Source organism: Anopheles maculipalpis, chromosome 2RL, assembly GCF_943734695.1.
Source record: "Anopheles maculipalpis chromosome 2RL, idAnoMacuDA_375_x, whole genome shotgun sequence".
Classification (NCBI taxonomy): domain Eukaryota; kingdom Metazoa; phylum Arthropoda; class Insecta; order Diptera; family Culicidae; genus Anopheles; species Anopheles maculipalpis.
In genome coordinates, this window is record NC_064871.1 from 36,938,327 (window position 1) to 36,952,954 (window position 14,628).

Genomic DNA, 14,628 nt, shown 5'->3' on the forward strand with positions numbered 1-14,628 from the left:
AAGCAAACAAAAACTGTAGAAAAAAAAGATGACTGTACTAGGCCAAGATGAAAGTAACCACAAACCAGCAAACCAAAGTCTAGAAAACATTGTTTTCCCACACAAGGTAACAAGAATGACACAATATCGGTACGGTAGGTAGGCAAAACAAAAAGCAGAGTGCCAAAGAGCAATAATACCGACAAACATAATGGAATGACAAACGGCTCCCCATGGTAAGATGACTCAGTCACGACAGCTAAACCACGACGATGAAAATAACAATGCTGACGCAGAACATGGAGCTAGCACGCTTGCTCTCACAGTGAGGAAGGATAGACAAAAAAAATCACAGTGGTTCTATTCTATTGAAGCGTGTACTTACCTTACGGAATGCTTTCCGAAAGTTTTCCGACAGAAATGCGTACAGCAGTGGATTTATACAGGAGCTCGTGTAGGCCAGAACGTGTGATACGATTTGTAGTGAAATTTTAAAATGTGAATCGGCCACGAATACGTCCACACTCTTCAGTACCAAGATGACCTGCAAAAACAAAGAGATTTTCCATTAATATTATCTTGGAAAAAAGACATAAGCTTTTCAAATGGACAAACATTAATTTTTTTGTAATTTAAACTACAGTACAGTACATTTGAGTGTAAATAGGTGACTTATACTTTTTGCCATTGAGTTGGATTGCTTTTCATTGCAGAATTATACAAAAGTAAGTCATTTGTTTCGCTTATAAATACGTGAATAAAATGCAACGATCAAAAGGTTTACACGTCGTAGGCGTTTGCTCAGTTAAGCTTTATACGAGTTATTTCATGAATTGCATACTGCTTCGAAGCCTTATCATAACCAAGCAACTCCGGCTGTAAAAACAGTTCCATCCACCGGTACTGAAGCTGCAAAGCAATTATCATTTTAATGAGATTAAATTTACGGCATGATGTGGAGTAACATGTTGACCCGTTTTTGCATGGTGTCCGATGCACTAGTGCCGCGAAGCATAAAATTGAAATTGGGATAATGGTTGACTCGGTAAAGTACCAAGTACCGGCAGATATGTGCTGCAGATGACGAGGACCGAAAGTTTCCTCATAACGCAAAATGGCTCTTGGGAGTGTGCGTGTGTGTGTGTGTGGTTAGAAAATTTCCCCAACAGTCAACAGAGCACAGGGCCAGCACATTAGCCACGCCTAACCAGTGAATGGATTTACTTCATACAAACAAAATAAAATACACATTTGCAAACTGGGGACCAATTTGTTGCTTGCAACACACCGTTCGTGTACTAATGAATTCTCGTCTAACGCATTATGGATGATATTATATTAGTTGATACAACGCTTTTGCTATACCTCTGTTTCAACGCTGCTCGCAAAGCATATTTGCTCGGCAACCAACACGTTTGACCTAGTTAAGAACATCCAAAACAGCATCGAAAATTAGTTTTCCACGTAGCTATGGTGGTTAAATAAATTGAATGTCTCGTGATTTTGCATCTCAGCAAAATTGATTCATTTCGGGCAACAGAACAGTTCAAAGGGTACGAATAGAGCGCATAAATACTGCATGTAGAATGCGGTTTCCTAAACCTGACCTAGCATTATAGCCACAGCCGTACACAGAATTTGCACATTTCGCAAAGCTGTTAATGGATTTTGGTTTTAGAGGGCCACGATTTCAAATGGAACGAGCTTTACCAGTGTATTTTGTGTTGCAGACATCCCAACACGAACCGGCAAAACGACTGCAAAACAGAACGGAGAATCAAGGCATACAACTCTTAAACGCGAACGTAATTTCATGCATACACATTTTACACTACGATTTTTTCAAAACTTATTTAGTGCTGAATGCCGTAGTGTTTTGAATTCTGAACTCTGATGCACACTTAAGGCGAGATCATAAATATTTTTTCATTCTCCATACTAAAGAGCACATCTTTAGTCCAAACATCTCAACTATTTTCATAGATCCAATACGAAAAGCATGAGCATACTCCTACAATGGATATGGTTCCACAGGAATGTTTGCAAACAATTTCATTTAACCATTGTGCTCGAAAGGAAACATATGTTCGTTGATAGCTGGATATCTTTCTTTGAACGATCAAAGACTTTTGTATGATGCCAGCACTGATGAATCATGGCTTGCAGTTTCAGCTATTTCATGCACTAGCAACATCCACCATTACCGTTACACTGAACAATTCGATTAGAGACAGTAAATCCCTTGTATTCGATTAATAACGCAGACAACAATCGGCAAACAACGGCCGAAATGGTGAATGATTATGAATTTAACTCCACCCGCGTTTCTCACATCGCTCGGTCCCTGCCCGGTTGGGACTCCTACACATCCCTCGCCGAAATATCAATCAAACGTAATCGGGGTCAGTTCATACGCGTGCCAGCACTAATGCTTACTAACATTTCGGGTCATCAATCAATCACAGTCCATCTGTTTCGCACCGTCACGCTACGGCCAATCGAGCCCTGATTTGATTTGCTACAATTTATTAAACACATTGCGTACCACCAAACCATGCCTGCACGGATTCGGCACGATACCAGCACGAGACAACGGGCGCTTCTAGGTCAAAGGGATGTTCACAATACCATAAAATGGCTCGACCCGGGCTAGAGCAAGCCTGACTGGTCAGTTTTGCAATTTGGAGCGCAAGTTACACCGTCCGTTTGCCTCGGCTATGCTACATTTTACTACCCTTTACATTACGGATGCCGATGAGAGCAATTGAAATGAAACCGTTTTGTGGCAGAGACGCCACCGTGGTAGGTGGTGTTATGTTTTACAGCCCTAAAAGCAACCCATCGGGCTAGGGCTGGGAAAATGTTTTCCCTGCAGACTCTCTATTTGGTATGGTAAACAAGGAATTTATGGGCAGAATTTATGGCATTTTTTGTGGCAGAAACCATTTTGATGACCCGGAGCCGGCATTCTCATTTATGATTATGGGGTGGGTGCAAGCGCTGGAATGATGATAAGAATTACTTTAATCATGGCCGTTTGTTGATCGAATGTTTAAAACATGAAAGACTAGTTTGATTAAAAGTTGCTACAAGAACATGAATTAAATTGACAACATTATTCGCATTTCAATCGATTAACCAATAAAAAAACCACTCGCCTTTGATCAATGCCACGAACGGTGAGTGATATCGGTTAACCTCATAAATATGCTATTGAAATCAACAAATTTTTCTTTCTGGTAGGGATGTTTAAGATTATATCTATCTACGGCCCTATATTCAACTATTTTTGTGACTGTATTCTACCGCAAAAACAACTCCAATGCTCGCCCCGATTCTTCCGGTTCAAAACGTTCAGCGTCCTGTTGTTGCTACTAAGCTCTAAATGCTCACTAATACCAACAATTCGGCACTTTCAAAACGAGGTACGCTACGACCTATTACACGCTGACAATTTGGTCATATATGTTGACGTCACTTATCGCTACGACCTGTGCCACGTGTGTCCCTGACAGTAAAGACACTCTCACAACGACTTACTATTTTGTCCCCGAAATAGCTGCCGTTTCCTTCCTTGAGCGCGCTACGTAGTGTGCTATCATTAACAAGGCAGCAATGAAGTAGCAGTAACAGGAAAAATCCTCAACAAAAGCGTTCCTGTTGCTGTTGTGACTCCCATTGTCGTACGCGGCACAGTTGACGCCCCCCCCCCCCCCCCCCCCCTTCACTACCTAATACTCTTATGTCATGGTAACAACGTTTCAATCGGTTTGCTCCCACCGACTCCGACAACTTACCTGGATGGGAAACCATAATGAAGCAAACGCCGCCACCACGATCACTACCAGCCGGGTAACGCGCTTTTTGCCCTTTTTCGACTCGGCCGATCGTCCACCGACCGAACTTCGCCATAACCGTGACAGCATCCACATGTACAGGACGCTGATCAGTATTAGCGGCACCACGTACGAGCTGAGGAAGAACGCGATATGAAAGGCGGGCCAGGAGGGACTATCCTTTTCGAGGAATCCGCACTGCTCTACCACCTGGTCGAGGTGTTTGTATCGCTGCGAAAGAGATGAAAAATATGAAAAAATCAATTTTTGTAGGGTAAAGCTTTTCATAATACATTAAACACATTAAACTCTTGCCAATGTTTATTAAAGTTCTTTATGTTGCTTACAATGAAGTAAAAAAGGGGGTGTGTTTTTTCACTCTATACAACAAGTTTATCCATTTTTTAAAACTGTAAGCGATTTAAACGTAATTTACTTTTTATTGTTGTTTTATTATGACTGTTTTAATCTTGGAGACACGTTTTTTTTGCCAGAGAAACAGTGTAAGGAGAAATTTATACGATTTTTTACAACCTCTAAGGAAGCAATAGAAATTCTCATTGTTCATCGTGTTCTGCGTATTGTTGTGGCAACAATGTTGTTTCCGTTTCGTCTTAAAAGCTCTGTTCAATTCACAGTACACAACTGTATAGAAAAACATTTTCCGTGAGGTGAATCCTTCAAAGTGAGTAAAAGAAAACAACTGGAAATTTGTTTTTTTTTGTCTAAATCATGCTACCGTCTTGGTGACACAATGGCAATAAGTTTTTTTACGGAAAAAAAATCCTATAACCAGCTGCAGCCATACGCTACGTTCAACGGAATGGGGTAATGATTGTGCAAATATTTTACCCTGCGTCAAGCATTGCAATTGCAACGTGCCGTTTATTGTGTCGAAAGAATTGATCTTAAAACTGTAAAACAAACATTTAGCATTATTTTTGTTTTAAATAAATACCATAAGAAAGCTGTACCATGACAACACACGTGTAGCTACGCTATTCGACAAATTTCGTATCATTGTCAACCAGTTGCTATCCAGAGAGGAGTGTATTTCTGTGCATTCAATTCCCTTCCTTCTACGTGTCATCTGGATCAGAACCGTGCGACACCAACTTGTCGGTAGTTAATATCCGTCGCTAGCAGAGATTTTTGACCACAGAGACAAATCGTTCGCTCGCGGTTTCCTTACCCCGCTTCAGTAACAGCAACAATAATCATCATCACCATCATCATTATCGCCCTCTTCGCCACGGCCATCAACATCACTCAACGAGCAGTGGCAAGTAGTGGATGCGCACTACACCGCACCGACCATTCGGGACACCGGCCCACAGGACGTAAATTAATTAATCAACACTTAATATATTTAATTACTGGGCAATAATTCCGTTACCTCCGAAACTCGATCGCACTGTCATGGCAACGGGTGATGTATCTCTTGGCAGTTTTGCTGCCCGTTTCGCTGCGAAAGGTTACCCGCGAACTTTGGTTTTGGCCGTAAATCAAAAAAGGGTCATAAATTTTAACCACTGCATTTAATATCTAGGTCCTGTGCTGCACTCGTGTGTTGCCCTTATGCGTATTGATGCTGGCGCCTGATGGTGTGAAAGTGTTTGCGTTTTAATAAGGTTCAAACACTAAGAAGATAGTGTTATGAGATAGGTTATGCTTTCATTTTGAATCGTTTTATCTCGATACTTATGACCACATTTGAGCGATGCGTTGGTACATTAATCAAAATTTTTACATCAATTTATGTTTTACATTATGTTATCATACAAACATGAGCCCATGTTTTATGAAAAACGATAAGAAAATTCAACTAAACCTAACTAATAAACCCGCTTTCGTTACAAAAGTCTCTAGCCTGTACAAACGTTAAGTCATTGTTGGAACATAAAAAAAATTTGGAGGCTTGATTGAAATTGATTCCAATTTCTTAAATTGTCATCCAATTTTCTACGTTCACGTTGTAAAGAACTTCACGTAACCATGCCTCCAAATGTCGATACGGAAAAGCAAACAACCGTTCACCAAGCGTCTTCAATTTCAATTCAATTTACCACCAAAAGCTGTACGCTAAGTTGTGTGAATTCGCACGAAACGGTCGCTGTAAAAGCTGCCCACTCGGCATGACTGCTGTGGAATGGAACTGATCTTGAACACGTCAAAACCATGCTGTCACGCCCGAATGGCTATCAATCAGTTGGACTGTTTTCGTTTTTTTTTTTTCTCATCCAAAATTGATCCTTCACAGCTTAGTGTCTTGTGCTGCGGTGCTATGTTCTTGGCGCTTTTTAGATAAACTTATGGATAATGTGATGCTGTGGTGTTTAAACTGCTTTGATGTTTAATGTAACTTTAGATAATTATAATTAGTTGTATGACAAAATAAATTCAGGCATGTGTGTCGTTTATCTGTGTTAGTTTAAGTAAAGATCAACTAAATATTAAGATATCTTGCCAATGAAAGAAAGCATTCTTTTGCTTTGAATTTGATTTCTCGGAAGGAACTGCATTCATAAGCGCCTATACGGACATTATCTTCTGCTTGGAATTTCGACCCAACGTCTTGGTTTTGTTTGCATGAGATAACACACCCACACAGCAAACCACCCACGTGATAAAGGAAATTATACAAATGGGTGGGCAGTGCAACAACGTTGCGTAGTTTTTGCGTGTTTCATAATTTTCGTGGGCCTCATTTTCTTGTAAAGTTTTGATGATTTCATGGAGCAACAACAATCCGTAGAACCTTTGGCTTCCAGTATGTACAATTTTGGGCATTACTTTGGGACAATAATGGTTATGTTATTGTGTTTCTCAATTTTTTCTACAAAGATTTATGTAATGTGTTGAACGCAATTGTTCAGATTGGGATAACAACAATCGACCATATAGCTTTGTTTAAAAAAATCTTAAGAAAAGCTCTCTCCCGGCTCTCACCATCAACAATTATTTGATAATTAAATCAAATATTCATAAACAACAACCAGGAAAAACAATTTAGCTTCTCCCCTGCCACCGATAATACGAGGATCTTAATTATGAAATTGTGGCAAACATTCTCACCGCTATGCGTTATTTATCTTCATCTTTTGATCTTAGCGAAAAAAGTTTCACACAATTGCTAAACAATCTATAAATTCCTATCTTCCACACGAAGGATCAAAGACGGGATTTTCCACATTTAAAAAATCAAACACCCTTTCTATCATGCTTTGTTTTCGCTTTATCGACAGAAAATCAGGACATGCATGCTAACATTTCCTTTTACACGGAGTGTGATTGTGTTGAAAGGTTGTTTACGGTTGTGCGGATGAGAAACTATAATCGATATCGTCCAGGGATGTACCATTTCTTTTTTACTACCGTGCTACCGTCAACACCACTAGCGAAATAATGAAAAAAACGAATAGAAGAAAAAAAAACTCCCTATACAATTGTCGTTCCTATCGCAAAGCAGCAAATCTTCACGACATCGCAACCGGTGAACCGAAGAAAAATCAAAGAGAAATTCTTTTGTCGTGTTGCTTCCAATGGAGGTACCACCAATTCCATTGCCAGCAGCAGGGAATTGTATCGGAATGTTGGAACTTCATCAAAACGGATAGGTAATAAAGTAACTTCCCCAGCGAACCGCCACCGCCAGTTGAAGTTCATTCAATTAATGTAGCTGAACTGTTGAATTCAGTAGGAATTCGAAAATTGGAATTTTCTGTTTGAGCTCAAAATTTGATTCCGTTCCAACGGTAACACTAATGTGCCGAACACATTTTTACACCACCCAAAGCGAAAGTTTCGTAAGAGGATTGATTTTCAATTCGCCAAAAATCGAAACGGTCGACTGAGACCAATAAAGGAAGGATGCGCCATTTTTTTTAAACACCCATCCAGATCCGACCCTCGGCGAACGTGTGAAGAATTTGGATCGATCAATACGAAAAATCTCGAAAACCAGAAACAGCTCATCCGAGTAAAATCAAGTTACACAGCATGGAAAGCTTTGTGTATCGGTTTTTTTTCCAACCCCCAATGCACACACAGCCACTTTACGTAAATAACACACAAAAAGCGATTCAACCACATCGCTTCCAGAAGAAGCAACAAAAAAAGGATGGAGGAACAACAGAATCCCTTTGAATCATTCGTTCCGAATGTGAACATCGATAAGTGGCAAATAGTTCGCAAACACACCAATGAGAGCCATGCACATGCCTGCTGCCCAACCACAATCGTTCTTGGACGTTGGTCCCTGGTAACAGACACGACATTCGATTTCACATAAATACTCGCTTTGCAAACGATGCAGCGAATCTCTTACGAAATAAATCGTACAGCTTACGATCTACCCTTTATCCCTCACCTTACCACACACACTCTACACGCGTACTTCCCTTGATGCGTACTTGTGATCCAAGCACGGTGGCGGCTGTGTTGCATTGCACCGTCCGTGTTGCATGGTGAGAAATGTTAAGTAAAACTACATGCAAGTGCAGCAAACAAGCACAATCATCGAGTACGATGCAAACAGAACGAAGCGTAAATCCCATTGCGACACGTTCCCGACGGGTAGTTTTTAGCAATGCGCTTAAAGTGAATGACGAGCTGATCGTACCTTTAGCAGAATCCTGCTCCCCGTGGGAGGAAACATGGGAAGATGGTAAAATATATTTCAATTTCCGAACCGCAGAATGTAATCTTTTGCATTTTGTGCGGTTTACGGCGGGAAAGCACATGCCACTTGTATGCATGTGTATATGAAACAAAATGTCCGAACAAAACGGGATACAGGAACAATCCAAACGGGCAATTCATTCAGCGGAAGTTAGTGCAACACGAGCTGTCATTTGTGTGCTTCGTACAAACTGTGCCCCTTTCGGAACAAAACATTGACCATAGCTTTTGATGCACAAGCATGTGCAAATTGTAGCATTGTGTTACCATATCAACATAATGGCCGGCTTTTGGCACACTGGCAATATGGCCAAAGTGTTGCAGCAAACATTCTTATGCGTCTGGCACGTTCTAGCAATGTTATCGCCAAACATCTCACATAAAAACAGGCTAAATGAACGCAACACATGCCGACTATTTGCTTTCACACGTCATCATCATTTACACTCACACACGCGGCCTAATTCCTTCGCTAGAAAAAAGAAACAACACTACTAATCCACTGGTTAATTAGTATGGCCTGAGCAGCTGAACCGGATCCGGGATGAATTGTACGCGTACATGTTTATTTACTGTTCACCGCAAGCCACGCGTGCAAGTCCTCAACATTGGATTTCATTAGCTGCGTCATTACCATCGGGCATATGTTGGAGATATTGTAGCCCAACCAAACCATGCACCAGCAAGCAGTTATTGTTTATCACTGTTCACCTGAAATGATGCCAGTTGCTACTTATCTACATTTTCTCTGGTGCTACAAAGCACCATTGTGATGGTAATTCGTGTATTTACCTTTCAAAATTCCTCCTTCATCTAAATTGGTTGTCGAAACGACCCTCTTCACTGCAGGGTAACGATATCAGATCAAACGCAAGCATGAGTATTCATGATCGAATTTCATTGAGTCGTTGCTAGCTGCCAAAGCTACTTGACGATGGAAATTGCCCAGCCAGTCAAATACGCCCACGTGATATAGCGCGGGATATTGTGGAAATTTAATCTTTTGCAGAATAATATCAGTATCAATATTATTTTTAATCCATCCAAAGCATTTCAACACGATCCCGTAAAACATGGCACAGCATACCGATGCTACCGATGGAAAGCATCCTGTATCTTTTCAATTACAAAAGGCTTGTAAACTAGCTCTGAACACTATCGCATTGTCTAAGCTCCATAAGCTCTATTCAAACTAACAGACACACACTTTACAGCCTAAAATCAAGTAGGACATCTTCACTGCACAGTGTGTAATGTATGCGTAAGTAAATAGGCTCCCTTGCCTCTCAAGCTCTACCAGCAATCGGTTGGCAAGGCTCACACACTCACAGGGCAACGCGCAGATAAGGATGCACCGAGCAGCGAAGACAAAAGAGCCATTTAGCGAAACCAGACCCTCCAGGCTCGAACGGCTAGGCTAATGCTAGAATTTATACATTAAAGTGTGGGCAGCTCCTTCCATTATCGCTCCGTACGATCCCAGAACTTTGGCTATTGTATTCTGCCCTGCTGCCTGCTGCTCCAGTAGCATGTGTCGGCCAGCCAGAAGTGAGCAGCGTGGTTGGGTGAGGAAATTTGCAATGCAGATTAGCTTCACTCCATTTGCGCAAGCATAAACTCAACGACAAGTGAAATTTCATCCTACCGGATCGTACTGCAGGGAAGGCATCCGTATCGCAGTGTACTGGCGGGCCACAAGACTAAACGACAAAAGGGGTGACACGCGACGGTGGCCAATGCTTTAATAAAATTCACCATAATTTACTTGTCAGGAACTTCCCCATGAATAATACACACCAAGTGTTAGTGATGTTTGCTGGGGTAACGCTCGGCGGAAACGGGAACCGAACGGAAAACGCATGCTTAGCTTCTAGATCGAGAAATAAGGGGTGCGCGGCGCAACAAGGCGATGATGCAAGAGGCACTTGGCTTCCTTTACAGTCTCGTTAAAGGACATGTCGGTGCGCTTCAAGATGCTCCTACCGAACACCACATAATGTGATGGTAAGCGTGCGGAAAGCTAGCTCAATTATAAAGAATTGATTGCATTATATGCCGGGAAAGATGATGAAGGTTCCGTAGCAGAAGTCCCAACTACTTACCCATCTATCACGCATGATGAATTACCTTTTTTTTCTACGCCCTATTTTTCTTCGACAAAAAGTTACAAAATGCTCACAAAGAGTACAACCTCCAGCTCAACGGACACTTACCATTCGTGTGTCGTGACAGGAAATAACCATCATTAAACCTTATGAAAATGTAATGCAATTTCACAGAACCACAACACACCACCGACCATATGAATCAATTAAATGGATATCACATTAGCGCACACCTTCTCTACGACCAAAGCAGATAATAAATTATGGATTAAGCGCAACACATTGTTGTGTGATTCAATCGCCCGTGCTACAACAGCCAAGTTGCCGAGCGGCCGAGTTTAGATTACATTGCCCAGCTCGGCGGAATCACTAGCTGGCACTAATCACCAGCTGTTGAAGCTATCCTCGTCATAGTCGTTGGCTGGGTAAATGTGCTGTCGACAAGACGCAAAAACAATCGATACTAATTAACACTAACAAAATGAGTGTGCAGATAGAATGGACAAAACACTAGGTAACGGCCTAGGTAGTACACGAACCACTATCCCCTTAAATTACCTTTCCCACCGTTCGGCATTGGAAAGACAGTCCCCATACGTTGTAGCGGTTTGCTGTATGGAAAATCAATTACCCTTTCCTTCGACCACCAATGGTGACATTAATCGTTTCTTGTGAAATCTCTAATTTAATTAACAGTGTCGAAGTGTAACATTTCTGCTTTCGATTGTGTATCCATGCCACATACACATACATAGCACCCAGCACAACTTCGCACTCACTATACGATGGTCACTGTCGACAGCAGTGTGCAACAGTGGAAACTTGATTTCCTTCTCGTTTTCCAGCAATCCGGAGCGATACTAAGTTGCAAGCCTAGCCCTTGCTTCCGGTGGCGTATTCTTTCCTTCAAAAACTGCTTTAGGATCCCAGGCCAACTAAATTGCTCGAGGCATTTGCAACAACTCACAAGGCATGAGAAAATAAACACTGTCCAATTTCCGGCACGGATACCGACCGGGTCTGGGGCACTTCCTACGCAACTTTCTCAGCAGCATAGTTTCCCTTCGCAATCTAGTTCGTTATGTTTTTCCTCTTTTTATTTCCGTCACTTAAACACTCAAGCTTAAAGCTTGAGTTGTTCGTGATGTGACTCATGTCATCACACGAAGTATTTTTATACCGATCAAGTTTTGAGATAAGATACAGCCATCCTATTTTTCTTCCGTTTAATTTGCAATCGTTTCTAAGCTACAAAAACGAAACAGAATTTTCTTATTTTTTTTTAGAAACGGCTGATGTATTAAATTCATTGTAACAAAGAAAAATTTATAAAAATCATCTTCAGCTCTTTAACCTCAAGCGGCTTTCAATTATTATTGGCTCACTTGACTAGATTTACTCGAAGATGAAATGTCAATACCGTTTTTAACGAACCAGGCAGTATTTGTTAAGCGTTTCTGGCTTGTGAATGTCGTTCTTATCAGGCACAACAAACATTTTACGCTTATGAACAGCTGTATAAGCCATCGATACCATAGTCAAGCGTCGTCTTTTACCAATTCCATATCCTGGCCTTTTTGGCGGGCGTATTAAGGCTATCATTCCATTCTCAACTTGGACCTAACCAAACGGACTTCCTTGACTTGGTTTACCCTCAAGCGGATAGCCAAGTAACAGGTTGGCTGATAAGTCCCCGGTCTGACACATAGAATGCGCCGCTAGTATTATTTATTTATAATTAATTATGACGGTCCAGTGCCGTATTGTTGCCGCCGCTAGTATTAAATGCATATTATTTTTATATAGCACCAACCTTCAAATGATTCGTGTCAAAATTTGACGTCTGTATGTCAATTAGTTTGTGAGACAGAGCGTCTTTTGTCAAGCAACTTTTGGTTGCTTGACGAACGAAAAAAGAACGAAGAAGAAAAAAGTGTTGTTCCACCAAGACAACGCACCGTGCCACAAGTCATTGAGAACGATGGCAAAAATTCATGAATTGGGCTTCGAATTGCTTCCCCACCCACCGTATTCTCCAGATCTGGCCCCCAGCGATTTTTTCTTGTTCTCAGACCTCAAAAGGATGCTCGCAGGGAAAAAATTTGGCTGCAATGAAGAGATGGTCGCCGAAACTGAGGCCTGTTTTGAGGCAAAACCGAAGGAGTACTACCAAAATGGTATCAAACAATTGGAAGGTCGTTATAATCGTTGTATCGCTCTTGAAGGGAACTATGTTGAATAATAAAAACGAATTTTGAGCAAAAAAATGTGTTTTTCTTTGTTAGACCGGGGACTTATCAGCCAACCTGTTAGTGGATACTGGGAGATTTTCTAGACGGGATCCCACCCTGCACACCCCTATTTGATTTTTAACGTAAGATAAGCACAATTTTGGATGACTTCGAAGGAGCAATCATATAGCTACGATGACGAAACAGCAACATCCACGAAATACGAAACCACCCTGTGGACACCTGCACTCAACTTCGTTCGCATCGGAAACCGCCACGTGGACACGCGGACTCTACTTCGATCGAATCGGATACCGACGCGTGGAAACGCGCACCTGGCAACAGCCTCACCAACGGTACGAGTAAACGTGGACACGCGCTGGCCGGATACGCCAAGTAAGCGACTTTAGGGAAGAAGCTAGGGTTAAGCTTAGGAACGATTGAAGAACGATAAATCAGTTGTAATTTGTTTCAGCTCCGTGCACGACGCGCTAGCACTTAGGAAATAGAGTTTTGTTTTTCTAAAACGCAAACCGTGTGCGTATAATCATACAACTGTTCTTCACCTCTACATCTACCAATATTGCTACTCACAAAAATTGCGTACTTCGTAACTGAAACGATAACAATATTTTTGAATAATTCGTCTTCTTACAGCCAGACGGCAAATTCTCTATCAGCAATGGATATTTGAAAGACATATAAAAATGTACAACTACTCAACGAAAAAGGATTGCATCAGCATGTAAAAGCATTATGACATCAACCGTTTCCTATCCATTAAAGTTTTACCTCGTTTCGTTAAATTGTAATCTTAAACCTCTGAAGTAACCTCACCCCAATCATCCTTCGGCCGTACTTATTGATAGCAAAGGCTACAGTTTCCAGCCCGTCTAAAGCATTTTCCAATTAGCAAACACCTGTTTTTAGCACTTTCGGCTTAGAAGCACCTAAACCTTAAATAAACTACCGCCGCTTGCCATCATCGTTCGGTTTTCACAAAAAACGAAAACAAAAAAAAAACCCTAGCCCACGCCTATCCCCTCGTTGTTTTGCCACTAATCTGTTTTCCCGTCCGATGTTACAAAATGGATGTTTAATGCACCCATTTCTCAACCGAAGCCCTTTCACTAATAACCATCACAACCGTTTTCTGTTCGCTTTTGGATGGCACCTTCGCGTCCTCGTGCCGCTTACCGGTCCAGAAATGGTGATGGTTTCCCGCCATTACATCATCGAATTCGGGGCTTTTCCCGCACCGCAACTCTGTCCCAGCCACACCTCTGTTTGTTTCCGAGAAATTGTGTTGCCACCCTTTCGGGTTTTTGCTTCCATTTTTTTTTTTTTTGTCGAACGTCGGTGGGACCCAGCATCGTCACTACTTAACCCTCAATTTTACTGCGTACAACAAAAAAAATCGAGCTCATCGTGTGACGAGTAGCGAGGAGCGAAAAAAAAAGAGGTAGAGAAAGAGCAAAACCTTCCAATTTGATTACATTGTGCCTAATTTATCTTGTCCCTGTTAGGTTCGAAGAACCACCCATAAGAAGCACGCTTCTGTCGATGCAAAAACCGTTCTTCCACCGAAGGACTGAAAGTTCTAGCAGTCCCTAGATGAAAATAAATGCGTTTCATTTCAGCAAACAGCACACACACACACACAAAAACCCAAATTCTATGCGATCAACTTTAGCCAACACGTGGCCATTGGCCACACCTGTCCTATTTCTGGGGTGACCATTTCAAATGAAACGGTACCCTGCCTCGCAATCATTGCACCACCATTCATGCTTTCAT

General features: G+C 41.6%; 2 protein-coding genes across 2 annotated transcripts in view; one reads left to right on the forward strand and one right to left on the reverse strand.

Moving 5' to 3' along the window:
• LOC126556869 (chloride channel protein 2) overlaps window positions 1-14,628 on the forward strand; it is a 209,273-nt gene that overhangs the window by 127,517 nt on the left and 67,128 nt on the right. The window lies entirely within an intron of this gene.
• LOC126558396 (allatostatin-A receptor-like) overlaps window positions 1-14,628 on the reverse strand; it is a 57,193-nt gene that overhangs the window by 11,844 nt on the left and 30,721 nt on the right. Inside the window, exons 2-3 of the mRNA XM_050214408.1 lie at window positions 3,777-4,046; window positions 365-523 (exon numbers count right to left, since the gene is read on the reverse strand). Of these exons, the coding sequence (XP_050070365.1) occupies window positions 365-523; window positions 3,777-4,046 (429 nt within the window). The remainder of the gene's footprint in view (window positions 1-364; window positions 524-3,776; window positions 4,047-14,628) is intronic.